General features: G+C 40.6%; 1 protein-coding gene across 4 annotated transcripts in view; it reads right to left on the bottom strand.

The window, feature by feature from the left end:
• The window catches only part of arhgap24 (Rho GTPase activating protein 24), a 466,730-nt gene that overhangs the window by 232,459 nt on the left and 218,042 nt on the right, over nucleotides 1-16,229 (bottom strand). For all 4 annotated transcript variants that reach the window (XM_072595205.1, XM_072595287.1, XM_072595116.1 and 1 more), the window contains one exon: nucleotides 2,418-2,505. In XM_072595205.1, coding sequence (XP_072451306.1) covers nucleotides 2,418-2,505 — 88 coding nt within the window. The remainder of the gene's footprint in view (nucleotides 1-2,417; nucleotides 2,506-16,229) is intronic.

Genomic DNA, 16,229 nt, shown 5'->3' with positions numbered 1-16,229 from the left:
GAAAACTCCATACCATCCATCATCCAATGTTCTAGCAAAAAGAGCAATCCAAACTTTGAAGGCTAGGCTGAAAGAAACAATCTACAGCTTCACGAGATACCAAACTGTTTCATATTTGATTATAGGACCAGCCCTCATGTAACTACAGGGATGGTTCCTGCAGAGTTGCTAATGGGAAGAAGACTGCACCAGGTTAAACCTGATCTTCCTGGACCTGGGAGAGGGAGGGTAAAACGGTATCAGGAACGTCATTGCCAGACACAGACTCCGCTAAGTGAGAGGGGCCTGATGAAGGGCTTTTGTCCGAAACATCAACTCTCCTGCTCCTCGGATGCTGCCTGACTTGCAGCACCTTGCCAGTGCCACGCTCTCTACTCTAATCTCCAGCATCTGCTTCTTCACTTTCGTCTAAGTGAGAGAGACAGTTTACTTCAGGGGTCGAAGTTTGGTGTAGGAACTACTAGAATGGCCCTGCATGGGTTCGAGGCATGGTCCATGTGAGATCAGGTCCAGTGACGTTTGACGTTCAGGTAGGGTGTGACGATCCTGAGCAAGCATGTGGACTGTATGAAAGCTGTAAACTTGCTAATGTTGCAGGGGTAAAATTTGCCTTTCCGAATGCTCCAGAATCCAAGGGCCCTCTCTGTCGATCAAACATTGAAGAGACCTTAGAATCTGAGATGGACACGGCAGATGTTGGTGCCTTTCTTGCCTGAAGAAGAGAATGAGTTTCTTCCAAATGCTCTGGGTGCAAGAGGTGAGCTACTCTGTCTTGCATATCAGAGGAATGTGACACGGTGCTAAAACGCCACATGAAGAACTACAAAAACAAACACTAGCTAATGTCCTGTGACTCAGAGGGGGAGGGATGCAGTGATCGTAACGAGGTCAGCCAGATAGATCTTAGAGACCTTATATGAGTTCCCTGATTGGGACCGTTAACCTGGTCTAATAAGGGAGCCCTGGCTGGCAGACATAAACTAGCGTCAGAGGTGTGCTCACTCTGTAAGCTGGCTCAGAGGGAGTGGGATCAGTGTGAAGGACTCTCCACGTGTAAACAAAGGGTGACTTGTTGACGAGACACCAGCCTCTGCGGAGTTACTTCAGCTGAATTCAAATTTTCACTTGACATGCTGAGATTGTGTATCTAAGAGTACATTTGTCCACCTACCTCCGAAAAATAACTTTAAAAGACTGTGGTTCAGGTTTCGACATGAAATGAGCAGCAAGTTTGGGGTCTATGAAAGTGACCAGCAGGCTCCTGGTTAAACAAGATGGAAGGGCAATCTGAAGAAGCTCAAGATAGGGAGATTACTCCTCTAGACCAGGTTTTATTCCTACACCCAGAAATAGATGATGCAGCTGTTTCAAATAAAGTTGAGGCCCGATTGTTGTACTTAAGCCAGCCTTTTGAATATCAGCAAAATTCCTGTCCTCCTCAGACAGGGCCTCACAGGTTGCCTGAAAAATGTCAATAAAAATTAAAAAGATGTAAGTGCAACTTGACTCCAGTGAAGCCTGATATCTTTTATCCGCTGATATCTTCACCCTGTCTCTGTATATAGTCTGCTCTGTAGAAAGCCACTTATTGTATGTATTTGTGATAAAAGACATGTGTGTGCACTTTTTCCATGCTTCTAGACTTGGTCCAAGGATGAAGGCCTGTGCAGTAAACACTTTCTATGAGGAAGTGGGGAGGGGAGCTTCTTTAGTGCGAAAAGGAAAAGCAGAAATTTGCTCATGTTTACCTGGTAACAACTCCCAAGAAAAGCGTAGTGCGTAACTGGCAGAATAGATTTGGAACAGAGCAGAAGAATTTAAGACTATGGGACTTTGAAAATAAGTCATGGGAGTATTTATTGCCATCAACTTGTTTATAATGAAATCCTTGCACATGATAAAGGCAGCACCTCTAGATTTCATTCTAACAAGATGTGTTTAACTGATTCACAATAAAAAAAATACAAGCACCCACATTGTTACATATTGCTGTAGTGTGCTGGCTAATTGCAATAATTTTCACCACAGGTTGTTGAAATAAATATATGGTCATGAAAAATTGACCACAGCTTGTTGTGAGATTATTAAATGATTTGACCATGCAAAAGACTAGAAAATAGACTGCTATAGCTTGCAATACTTTCAAACCGTTTTTTTTCAGTTTGGATACCATTCATTCTAAATGCTGTGAAATAGTTACCTTTCTCTTGGTCATAATTCAAATGTTATGCATCTTTTTGAACCAGCTCTATATCCCCTAGCTGGAGAAATAGTAGCTTCACCTTTTCAATTCAATATATTTCAGAAAGGACAGCAGTGTTTCAATAGGTGATGTATGATCATCTTTGGCATCTCTATGTGCCATTGGGTAATCATATAACATGATTGCCAGTTGAAAAAAACATAATGTCTCTTACCAGGCACAATTTCAAAAAGGAACTTCCTGGACTCATCTCCATTGCATGAGTGCTCAGTGACATTATTTCCAGGCAAGAAAATGGTCCCCTGTAAAACAGATCAAATTATATTGTTAAAAAAAGGTCCTGCATGGGATAACAAGCTGCAAACAAGAGTAATATAGGTTATGCAAGTATAAACAAGCTATAAAAAAAGTTGAGCACTTTTCAGTAATTCACATTGCTGTTTCAAATTATTAATAAGCAGGAATTTTACTGGACAATGTTATGGCTGTCAATATTAATTGAGAAATAAAAAAGTAAAGCACCGTATACCATGTTGGGATTTCCCAAAATACTTACAGCCAATGAAATATTGTTGAGATATATTCAGTGCTGTCATTTCGGAAATGTGTAATGAGGCTTGACTGGATCTATTGATGTTCTGGAATAACTGCACCCAAGAAAATGCATAGTTTGATTGATAGCTATGACCTATTTTGTCAATTGCAGAATGCTTCCACACACAAAATAAAGTGGCTTGGTCTACATAGCTTCTATTGTTGAGACTTGAAACATATGGATGATAGATACTTTTATTGGGTTGTACTAAAATCAGCTTTTTTTTCATTGAAGTCGAAAGTTATGATTGAATGATTTGCTTTTTAGCTACTGTGACTCTCAGGTTTATTGGCTCTGCATATTGGACAAAAGGGCATGGACAGTGTAGCTTGGAGGGGACGGGCTATGGGAGTGGGGAGAAGAAAGCAGTAGCCATGAAGGGTATGAGAGGCCACAAATTGGTGAGTGCAAGAGCATAGCTGGTAATGGGTGACCTGACCTTTTAAATATTCCCTCATCCAGATATGGTTCATGACGTAAACACAAGATTGCTGGAAAAGCTCAGCAGGTCTGGTAGCAGCTGTGAAGAAAAATCAGAGTTAACATTTCAGGACCAGTGACCCTTCCTCAGAACTGATGGTAGTTCGGAAAATGTCAGTTTTTATTGCAGACGGTGAAGTGGGGGAGGGAGTAAGGAGTAAATGATCGGTGATTGGGGAGAGAGCACAAAGAGAGGCAAGAACAGTTGGACAGACAAAGAGTCGATAACGGTCTGGCTGGGAGGGTGAACAGCTGTTAATGGAGACTGTTAGCCACTAACAATGTGTTGTGTGTAACAGCAGACTGTGTGATCAAAAGACCTGGTGTGTGGGGTGTGGGCTACGACACAGTAAACCCTAAAGTTCTTGAACTCTATATTGAATCCAGAGGCTGTAAATCCCCAAGTAGAAATTGAAGTGTTATTCTTCCAGCTTACTCTGAGCTTACTCTGAGATACTGGCCAGCAAAGACATCACCAATCAAGAAAACTGATTGGATTAAAAGCAGATAAGTCCCCAGGGCCTGATGGCCTGCACTTTAGGGTATTAAATGGAACTACAGTAGAGATAGTGGATGCATTAGTTATGATTTTCCCAAATTCCTTGGAAAGGTACCAGTCGATTCTAGAAACATGTTAATATGACACCCTTATTCAAAAACGGTGATTGGAAGGAAGTAGGAAAATATGGATCAGGTACTTTGACCTCTGTAGTGGGGGAGTTGCTGTAGTTAATCATAAAGGAGGAGCTAACTGAATACTTGGAAAAACAAAGCTCAGTTCACCAGTATCAGTACAGTCTCATGAAGAGTAAATCATGCTTGACAAACTTGCTGGAATTCTTTGAGGATGTAACCAACAGACTGGATAATGGGGATCCAGTTGATGTGGTATATCTAGACTTACAGAAGGCATTTGACAAGGTGCTGCATAAAAGACTGATCCAGATGGTTAGATCCAGGGGTTAGGGGTAGAGTATTGGCTTGGATAGAGGATCAGCTGACTGGCAGAAAGCTGAGGGTCTTTACGCAGAGAGTTGTGACTGCATGGAATGTGTTGCCAGCTGTGGTAGCGGAAGCAGAGTCATTAGGGACATTTAAGTGACTGCTGGACATGCACATAGATAGCAGTGAGTTGAGGGGTACGTAGGCTAAGTTATTATATTTTACATTAGGATTAAACCTTGGCACAACATCATGGGCCAAAGGGCCTGTTCTGTGCTGTACTTTTCTATGTTCCATGTTCTATGATAAATGAGTCCTTCTCTAGATGGTGAATTATAACTAGCAGGCTCCACAGGATTCCGTTCTTGGACTTAAACTATTTACAACCTATGTCAATGATCTGCAAAAAGGGTCAAAGTGTAACATAGCAAAGTTTGCCAGTGATACTAAAATAGATGGGAAAACAGGCAGTGATGAGGAGACAAAGATGGGCATTGATAGGTGAGGAGAATGGGCCAGATTCTGGCAGATGGAATTTAATGTGGATAAGTGCATATTGTCCATTTTATCTGAAAAAATAAAATGGCAAATTATTATTTAAATGGGAGGCAGATTCAAAGTGCATCAGTGCAGAGGGTTCTGGGCATTTTTGTACATGAATCACAGAGAGTGGGTGTGCAGGTGCTGCATGTAATATGAAAGGCAAATAGAATCCTGGTATTTATTACAAATTTATTTATTATTAAAAGTAACAAAGTGTTAAAATTATATAGGGCATTGGTGAGACCACATCTGGAGTATTGTGTCCAGTTTTGGTCTCCTTGCTTGAGGAAGGATATGGTGGCACCGGCGGCAGTTCAGAGGGGGTTCACCGGGTTGATCACCGGAATGAAAGGGCTACTGTACAAGGAGCAGATGAATAGCTTGGGCTTGTACTCACTAGAGTTCAGAAAAATAAGGGGGTGATCTGATTGCGGTATATAAAACTCTAAAGGGGATAGAGAAGATGGGCATTGAACAGATTTCCTCCCCTCTTGTGGGACTTTAAATACTGTGTTCTATGATCATGCCCCACTTCTGTATTCACTAGAGTTCAGAAGAATGAGGGGGGATCTAATTGAAGTATATAAAGTGCCAAACGTGTTTGACAAGGTAGATGTTGAGCAGATGATTCCCCTTGTCAGAACATCTCAAACGTGAGGTCATAGAAACCGAGTGAGAGGAGTTGGGTTCAAAACTGAGATGAGGAGAAATTATTTGTCCCAGAGGGTTGTGAATCTGTGGAACTCACTGCCCCAGAGTGTAGTGCAGGCAGAACCAATCAACAGATTCAAGAAAGAGATACATATATTTCTGATAAAAAAATAGGATAAAGGGCTGTGGGGAGCAGGTAGGAAAGTAGAGTTGAGACCAGGAGAAGATCAGCCAGCATCATGTAAAATGGCAGACCAGGCTCGAAGATCTGAATTGTTCACTGCTGCTGATTATTCCTATATTCCTAAATGTTACTCATAACATTTACTATTAAAACATTTGTAGTGTTGATCATGGATACAGACACTGAGCGATCGAAACATAATGGTGATTCTTCCACCTCCATTATAACAGATTTATTGAAGCAACATTTCATAAAACAGACAAAGCTAAAGCACATTCCACAATATGACTAGTGAGCAGCTACTTTCTAATGCAGAGCTGCAAGCTGAAGAACTGGAGATGTGGTCAGCCAGTTTGACTTGTCACATTGCTGACCATTTGTCTGAATCACTGACCGATCAGGTGCACACACTCAACATGTTGATGTTCTCAATCCTGTCATCAAACCAGAGGCCACACCAGAAGCAATGCTGGGAACATCACAGCTCTTTACAGAGGATCCTCCCACAGCTCGAACTCAATGCACAGAACAATAGTGTCAGAGCTTCAGAAATTTATTTCCTCATGTCACATTGCCCATGACCAGCATCTTGAACAGAGGGTTCATCATAACAATAAGGAATTGAGCAAGTGACTGCAACTGCAATGTGATTTTCACATCGCTGAGTTAATGGTTTGAAACAATAGTAAGAAAATTAAAAATTTTTTTTAAATGTTGCTTTAAGGTCACTTTGTGATGTAACACTCAGCTGTGCAAATCAATCTGCTATAGAGTGTGCCATATTCCTATTAGATTTTCAATAATGTCGGTTGTGAAAGGGTCTTCAACCATAAAAAGACATTTTATTTTCCAAAGAAACCGTTTCATCACTGACCATCCCTCCCAGGATCATTTTAGAAGTGCAATCTTCACTGATGATTGTACAGTGCACAGTTCCATTTCTAGCTTCTCAGTGTAAAAGTCTGAAGAACTGGACAGAATCTTGCCTTGGGCTTGTAAGTGGTAAGTAATCTACATGCCAGACAATTGTCACTTCTAACAACAGAATCTAAACATCTCCCCTTGACATTCAACAGCATTGCCATCACTAATGTAACCATCACCAATATCTTGGATCTGTGACAAATAGCAAATTTGATTCTCCGAAGTCTCTCCACCACCACCAAGGCACGAGCTGGGAATGTTATGCCAATGCTCTCGACTTCCCTTAATGTGCGCTAGTCCAACACTGAAGAGGTTAGACACTGTCTAGGGTGAAGAAGCCATTTGATTGGTTCCCCATCCACCACCAATACCCACTGGTAGCAGTGATTAACCACAAAAAGATCACCTGACCACGTCTTTTTCAATAACAGCCTTCAACCCTGCAACCAGTACCATAGGGAAGACCAAGGACAGCACAGCATTCAAACACCATCACCACCAGAGAGGTTCCCTCCATCAATGAGTGAAGCAAAAAGTCATCATTAGTTTGCAATGGCAGGGTGCGACTTTTCTGCTATTTTTCTCAAAATAAATTGCATCTTGATAGATACATGACTAGGAAGGATTTTTTTGTCATAGAATCCCTACAGTGTGGAAACAGGGCATTTGGCCCAACAAGTCCACACTGACCCTCTGAAGAGTAACCCACCCAGACTCATTCCCCTACCCTATTATTCTACATTTACCACTGACTAACGCACCAACCTAAACCTCACTGAACACTATATGGACAATTTATGGACCAATTGCTGGCAATGGGACTAGATCAAATTGAGATTTCTGATCAGTACAAATGAGTTGGCCCAAAGAATCTGTTTCCAGGCTGCATGATTCTATGACTCCATACTCAATTCTGTACAGCATATGGAAGAAGGTTTCAGATGGTGGAGTTTTCCATCACTCCACCCAAATTTGGCAGCAAACACATCCCCACTGATTGTGGCAGCCCGTAGTCATGTAATGCTCTAAGTAATGCATTAGTTGACTGGTAATAGGACAATCACTCCTTATTCAGGTGAATATCCCATTTGAGCTTGCAGCCATTCTCTTTGACTGGCAGCTCTATAATTCCTGTAGCACAGTGACATGAACAGCCAAGACAGGGACTACGAGCAGACTCTAAATTCCAGAGTTTAGATCTGCATGGGTGCGGGGGTCCTCGTAATGAGAGGGAAAGTGAGGCCCAGAGGAGTGCAGAACTCACGTTGTGTGGTCTTCATGAAGAACATGGGGTTGAAGGGGCATTCAACCAGAGTAGGGACCTTTAAAGAATCTGCTCCCAATTCTACAATAAGCAACTCCTCTCCTGCGTCTCCACTGACTGTCTACGGTCCATGCAGCACAGCTCTGGAATGTGATGGAATACTCACCTGGATGAGTGCCATTCCAACAACTCTCAAGAAGATTGACACCATCCAGGAGAAAGCAGCCCATTTGGTTAGCACTCAGTTAACAATCTTCAACATTGAGTCCCTTTACTACAAACACACAGTGGATAAGATGCAATGGACCATGGATAAGATGCAATGCTCTAACTCAGTAAGGCTCCTTCAACAGCACCTTCTAAACGTGCAACCTCCACCACCTAGATTGACAAGAGCAGTAGATACATGGAAAGACCAACATCTGTCAGTTTCCCTGCAAGTTATTCACTATCCTGACTTGGATATATTGCCATTCTTTCAATGTCACCACCAAATTTTCATGAACATTTAGGGAAATTATACCAAGATCCCATAAATGAATGAATGAAGAAGAAACTTTCCCAGACCTTTCCTAACAATGAATATCCGATCCTTTTATCATCGCCATACAACTGAAAAAGAGCCTAATTTTTCACACAATTCTTCTTCAGCTCTAACCTCTTATTCTTAATATCCCACAATTCGTAGTTTAAGGATATTTCAAGAATGTGACCATAAATCTGCACAATATCCCAACATATTGTAAAATTCAAAGTCACATATTTGCGTTTCTGTTCAATAATCTCCTATAAATTTCCTGTTACGGTTGAAATTTAATCTGTATTGAAGCCAGAAATGTTGATCAAATTCTCAGTGGTAAACTCTCTGCTGTCTGAAGGGATGATGAACATTGCAGCATTATTGAGCTGCTGATATTGTGCTGAAATATGAGTGACGCTGATGTTACAACTGGGCAAGTCAGATCCCAGAATGAAATTTGGCTTGATAGATAATGTGATGGTCACTTACTGAAGCACAAGCACACATGGCTGCAGATTCTCTTCCATAAGATTAAAAAAAAAGTTCATCATATAAAAGGAAAAACAACCAAAAAAAAGGGTGTTCAAATATAGGAGGGTTTAGAAAAATCCAAAAACACACAGTGAATACAATTATCACTATTCTCCAAAACCATCATTTCACAATTTCACATCCAGCAAAAATACCCACGTCGAACCATTAAGTTTGACTCAACTAATTCTGCCCAGTTCTTTCCTGTGAACGGTGAATTGTTCTGTGAATGCTCAAGATTTAAAGCTTATACCTTCTCAGTCTTATAATAATCTGCACATTTTTTACCAAATACTCCTGATCTAGAAGTTGTACAAATGAAGTTTCTACTGGAGTAGCTTATACCCTGAACTCTCCTATTCTCTTATTTGCTAGAGAAATTATTTCGACCAGTCAGGTCTCCTCTGAACTGTTGAAAAGCTTCCAATCTGTGGGTTTCCTAAAGCTAAAATCAATCCTCAATTACTCTAAACCAAAAACAAGCTAATGGCCTTTTACATTTACACTGTTGGTCAGGAACCCTGCACAGTACTAATACTACTTCATTAACCCTCAGGGGGGTCCCTACTCTCTGACACATATTGGATGAGGTCAATGTTGAGAAGGACTGATTTATTACTTTGTTTTAAAAGCCTTCAGAAAAATAACCAATACCATATGCCATTATTTTGAAAACCAAATTCTAAAAATTGCTAACTGCATGATAAAGTTATCGAGAAACACATTTAGACTTCCTCAATGTCTCAGTCTCTGAAAGTATTATGTCATATAGAAACAGATCCCAGAATCTGAGCTTGAGTTGCTGATTTCAGGTGAATGTGATGTTGGAAATACCGTGGTGGACTTCAACTTCCATCACTCAAGAGGAAAAATAAACGTCAGCGACCTCTGCTGGTATGTATGGAAGGTGTATGCAGATGTTGAGTGAGGAGAGAATAGAGCTGTAGTTCCTTCATTCTCAATGTTTGTCAAGAAACTACTTGAACAAGGTACCACAGAGGGCTGGCAAGATCTTTGCATTTTTTCATAAGGCTTCCTCTTCAGGGCAACTTTGAAGATTAGGCCATTGTAAACTTACTCTTTTATAAAAATGTATTTATTATTTTTTAAATGATTAAATTGCATTAATTTATTTATGCGCATATCTCTGAATTGGTCAGAGTTTCTTGGCCATTCCTAATTTCGCAGACGGCACTTTAAAGTCACCACATTGCCGTGGGTGCAGAGTCACATGTAGGCCAGATGGGGACAACAGCTTCCTTCCCTCAAGGACATTCATTGACTTTTTTACCCAACAATTGGCAACTGTTTCATAGTCATCATGAGACGATTAATTCCAATGTTTTAAAACTTCAATCTCTACCCAAGGCACAAGTTGAACTCAGGCTCCCAGAGCAATACCAGGAACTCTAGACTAATAAGCTAGTGATAATACCACGAGGCCATTGCCTCCCACGCTACCATTATTTAGCTCAACTGTTGTCCTCTCGGTTTTAATGCTTTATCATTTGTGGGGAAGTTTAGCATTTAATACTCACTATTAATGTAAGTTTATGAAAAACCAAAATTGTAACTACCAAACAGATTCACAGAAACTTTTAAAAGCAATAATTATATTGACACACTTCACATCTTCCCATTCTTTAATTAGATGGAATTAAAAGCTGATGTTAGTCAGACTGGTGTTTGCCACTAATAAAGGGAAAAGCAGCTTAATAATAAATAACAATAGACTCGGGCACCTTTCCAGACAATTTATATTCTTGATCCAATATTTTCTTTGAGGTGAACAATTGTTCAAACTGGATCAGAGTTTGGTTTCCAATGTGCTAAGAGAAATTAGGTCATCACTAACTCAACAAGTAAGAATGCACATTCTACTTGATCTTCATCTTAAACGTTAAATCAAACTTCAACCAGAATTGGATTTTTTCAAAGCCTAACTGACCTCTCATCCAGACTTGAATGAGGAGTTTATCATTTTTTTCTTTCAAATGAAGCCCTCAGTATAAATCCTGCTTATGCTCATATAGCATAAAACTGTCCTAAATTGAACAACAACTTGTATTTGTACAGCACTCAAAGCAGAAATGTAATGAGACAAAAAAAAATCAACAATCAACCAAAGGAGGAGTGACAAAGACCTTTGCCAAGGAAAGGCTTATGGAGGAAATGGGGCTTGAAGACAAAACCAAAGAGCTTCTCCTTCGGCAGCCTCTCAGGATTGAGGATGACTTTCTTCCACTTCCATCTCATGTGTGCTGAGGTGATTATCTTTGGTGGTTATCTTGCCACATTTAGGGGATGATCTAATCTCTCTGGAAATATATCCTCTACTTGTGGAAAATGTATGGTGAGAGGAAAAACGCGAAAATTCAAGGTAATCTCTGGATCCGGAGTCAACATTTATTTACCATCTATGATCATACTTGGATTGGGATGAACTCCTGAACGTGCACATTGCAGTTTCTGGGTGGAAGAATAAACAGGGTCGCATCGACCTAGCGATGCAATATTTCTCAACCCCTAAAATTGTTGATTGTGTCAAAGCAGGCTTTGTACAGCTATTCCAGATCATTGACTGATTTGATTTCATCATGGCTGGTCTGATTCTCCATGGTGAGTGTGGTTTGAATCTCCAGAACTGTGAATACATAGAGACCTGTGAATACTGGCAGGCTTACTACTGGTGCACCATTGATATCTACCAGGGAGAAGATTTTGAAATCCAAGATGAACTTGCCTGTTGGCACTGCATTGTGATTGTGCCACTGCACAGAACTGGTGATCCACGATATGCTGCAAGATGGTCTCTTGTAGGTTGTGCCATGGGGAACTTGTCAGGGGAACATGTTGTTTAGGGTCCTCCTGTGTCAATTTGGCTTTCAGGATGTGGTAACCTGTCCTCCGGGGACATACAATGCTAATGCTTGTAAAAGTTTTTGATGGCCTTATACCATCAAAATGATGTGCTAGGTTGACAATATGAAAAGATTAGTCACCTTTCCAACAGCACTGCCTACACATGTCATCTGGATGGATCACAACCTGAATATGAACATCCTTCAGGAAGCAGGTGCTGTGAACACAGAGACAAGGATTCGGTCACAACTCCAGTGGACATGCTGGGGAGTGTCAAACACACCTTCTGAAGTGTGCTGACTGCTTCCAAACTTGTGATCAACCAAATATCATAGGTTAAGCAAGAAGTGTTTAAAAATGCCCAGGAAATCCACCAAAAAAATGTAATGACTGTCTTCACACTCAACAGCTGGGAAGACAGTGTGATAGAGAGGTAAAAACAATGACTGCAGATGCTGAAAACCAAATACTGGATTAGTGGTGCTGGAAGAGCACAGCAGTTCAGGCAGCATCCAACGAGCAGCGAAATCGACGTTTCGGGCAAAAGCCCTTCATCAGGAATAAAGGCAGTGAGCCTGAAGCATGGAGAGATAAGCTAGAGGAGGGTGGGGGTGGGGAGAGAGTAGCATAGAGTACAATGGGTGAGTGGGGGAGGAGATGAAGGTGATAGGTCAAGGAGGAGAGGGTGGAGTGGATAGGTGGAAAAGAAGATAGGCAGGTCGGACAAGTCAAGGAGACAGTAACTGAGCTGGAAGTTTGAAACTAGGATGAGGTGGGGGAAGGGGAAATGAGGAAGCTGTTGAAGTCCACATTGATGCCCTGGGGTTGATAGAGAGCCCAGCTTAACTGATGTGTCGCTGGCTTTGAAATAAGGCAGATGAAGGCGACCAAAGACATATGAGCAAGAAGCAGCTCAAGAAACCGTGTAACCCTCAGTGACAACGGGCTGACTAACTTCTTTTCCTCTGTGAATGCGTTTCTCCCTTTACTTTCCCCTCTTCCTCTTCAACCTTGTACTCATATCATCCCTATTTTACACCTTTTCTTCCTTACTCTTCAAAAGTCATAATTAATCCTCAACCACACCCTGAATTAATAACAGCTCTGCTTTCAGACACACACTCGGCAGATTTTAATAACGTTTTTAAAAACCCCACAATGTTTTGTTTTGTGCAGGTGGAGACATTTAGTTCGGCAGGATGAGGTGCTGATAGTGACCCTGCCATCTTTCTTTATATCTGCTCTGACTCAGAGCATGGTGGGAAAACCAGCAGAAGACCATCTAGTTCATGTCTAATTGAGGATCTTTAATGGACAATTAATGCCCACTACACAGCCTCATCCCTCTGCCACCAGTATTAATGCAGCAGCGGGATATAAAGGCTCAGTATGCAGGGAAAATGACAATCAAATCTGTATGAATTTTCTTGTATCTTCTGGGGGCTCCCTTGTCCTATGGTATTCAGTATTTTATCAAGGAGCTTGAGATCAGGATTGGGAAAGCCACTGAGAGACACTGCCTGTCCTCACTCATGACTCCATCCCTGTAACATCATCTACAAACCCCATTCACATGGCATTACTGTCAACAGAGCTACTAGCTTCTGATTGACTGGCAGCTTGCAATGGGAGGGACTCACAACACTGGCGTCCTCAATCCTTGGAAATTACCATTTACCGCTGCACACTTGAGTGCCTGATTGCAACTTATTATGGGAAACTTTTCATAAGATATGAGGCAGACTTCTCACTGGCTTTCCATCTCTAGGCAGAAACCTTTGCTGCATCCATTGACTACAGACTTTAGGGAACTTCCTGCCTCCCAGCTTTTCAATACTAAAGTTCCAGTGCAGAGCTATGACTCTTCCCTTTGGTAATTCAACAGGCATGGATCATAATACTGCACACAACTTTTTCCACAATGGTAGGCTAACTAGAAAGTCAGAATCATGAGAATTCCAAGACAAAGAAACACCTTTAAACATACTATTGAATGGCATAATTTCTTGAACACAACTGTACAGTGGAAGCAAACTAGCAAAACCAATTATTTCTAAGACAGGAGATCTAATTGTCTTCTAACATAGATTCAAAGTATTGAAACTTCATGGCTCACAACCTAATGTGCAGCCTAGCATTGTGTCTGCCTGATGGTATCTTCCAATTCCACTGTTCTCTTCTCTATGTGTTTCAGTGCCTTATTATTATAGTTGGCTGAAAGCTCAACTACTAAATGGGGATCTATTATAATCTACATTTCAACAGAACACATTATATTGACAACGTATGACAGGAGGTACAATCATATTTAAACGAATGTTTCAAAAGTTAGAATTTGAACAAATGAATATATTTCAAATTTGGGATCTGAATTTGGATTTGGAATTGTGGGAGGTCGGTTAATTTCCAGGGCACAAATCCATAATGGACAGGGATCAGACAAAGTTTTAAATTTTGGTCAAAGTGAGGTTAATAGGCAGAAATTGAGTCAAAACACCAGGGAAGCTTCAGTGGTCATATATAAGTTATAAGATATGGAAATATTGAATAAGAGTGGAGTAGATCATTTGGGCCTTTGAGCCTGTACCATTCAGTATGTTCATGACTGAACTGACTGGGGCCTTAGCTCCATGTTACTGCCTGGGCCCTATTCCCCTTGATGCCCCTGTTAATCAAAATTCTGTCTCAATCCACCTTAAGTATATTCAATGATCCCACCTCGACTCCTCTCCGGGGAAGAGAATTCCAAAGACGAAGAGCTCTCTGGGACAAGAAACCTTGTTCCTCTACCTCTTAAATGGGACACCCATCACTTTGAAACTATGTCCCCTAGTTCCTGATCCCCAGGGTCATCTAATCATTAACCCTCTACAACCTCCTGAGCAACATATTTAACTAAAATCAGACAGTAGTGAAAGTACCCTCACCAAGTTTGTAGATGATACAAAAAGAGGTAAGAAGGCAAATAGTGAGGAGAACAAAAAGGATACAGACAGGTTAAGTAAGTTGGCAGTAACTTGGTTGATGGAATATAATGAAGGAAAATATGAGGTCATGTACTTTGACAGGAAGAATAGAAGAGCTGAACACTCCATAAATGGTGAAAGACTGCAGAAATCTTTAGAGCAGAGTGATTGGGGACCCTCCTCTGTGAATCACAAAAAGTCTGCAGATAACAGGGGAGGCAAATAGAATGTCGGCCTTTATTTCCAAGTAAATGGAATATAAAATCCAGGAAGTCTTGCTAAAACTACACAAGGCACCAGACAGACTACACTGGAATACTCTGAGCAGTTGTGTTTACTTTATCTAAGGATAGATACACCGACATTGGAGGCAGTCCAGAACAGGCTCACCATGTTGATTGCAGGTATGGAAGGATTTTCACATGAGAAGAGGTTGAGCAGGTTGGGTGTGCTTATTGGGGTTTGTAAAAATGAAAGAGGATTTTTTTTTTAAACATACAATGCTTCGGAAGGTTATCAGAGTAAATGCTGAGATGTTGTTTCTCCTTGTGGGAGGGACTAGGAGCAGCACACATAACCTCAGAGTAAAGCATTGCCCAGTTAGGACAAGATGCAAATGATTTTTTTTCTCTCAGTAGTGAATCTACGCAATTTTTCACAGAGAGCTGTAGAAGCTGGGCTATCCAGTATATTCATGGCCTAGATTGTCAGATTTTTAATCAGTAAGACAAAAAAATGTGTTCTGGAGTAAAAGCAGAAAAATGGAGTTGAGGATCATTAGAGCAGCAATGATCTCATTGAACGATGGAACAAATTAGATGAGCTGAATAACTACATCTGTTCCTACATTTTCTGGTCTAATGAAAAATGACTGTTTAAATAGTACACGGTGTCATAATTCCTTCATTTGAGAAAAGCATAGAAGAAAATTGAGTGAAGCCAGAATGAAATCACCATTTTAAATACAATTCTAAGTACAATCACAGCATTGGAAGCTCAGACAAAAGACAGCGAAAGGAAAGATATTTATCTGGTCTGGAATTAAACCAGATCCCAGAGATGAAAGAACAATAAATTGCTGTACAATTTCAATCACAAAATTATTCTGTTTTCTCCCTTTGTAGATGAATTCCCACATTCTACTCTAAAAAAATAGAAATCACTGGAATTAATTTTCCAAAACCACAAATGTGTGGAACAGTATTGTACTAATTAACCAGGCTTCTTTTATTGAAAGCATTTTTAAAGAGCTACTGGGGTTAGTGGAGCTGGATATAAAAGCATTAATCAAAGTAATCTGCTCAAACCTTTCAGGCTAGTTCATCAGAGTGGCTTTCATTTATTGGGCTTCACTGCTATCCAAGAAGCTGTTGCTAACTGTACGATTTTATAATCAATCATTTGCTTGCACATTAACTTGTAAGTGAACCTTAATGTTTATGACCCTGAGTGAAACCGTCATTGGCACATGTTTTACAAAGTAGCTCTCAAAGCAGTCATTGAAAGCAGCTGTTAATGAGTCAATTAATTTCTGAGCAGTTAATATTAATAGAGTTAGTGTCAG

This window comes from Chiloscyllium punctatum, chromosome 1 (genome assembly GCF_047496795.1).
Source record: "Chiloscyllium punctatum isolate Juve2018m chromosome 1, sChiPun1.3, whole genome shotgun sequence".
In the NCBI taxonomy this organism is placed as follows: domain Eukaryota; kingdom Metazoa; phylum Chordata; class Chondrichthyes; order Orectolobiformes; family Hemiscylliidae; genus Chiloscyllium; species Chiloscyllium punctatum.
The sequence above is the reverse complement of the archived record's forward strand: the minus strand, read 5'-3'. Positions and strand labels throughout refer to the sequence as shown.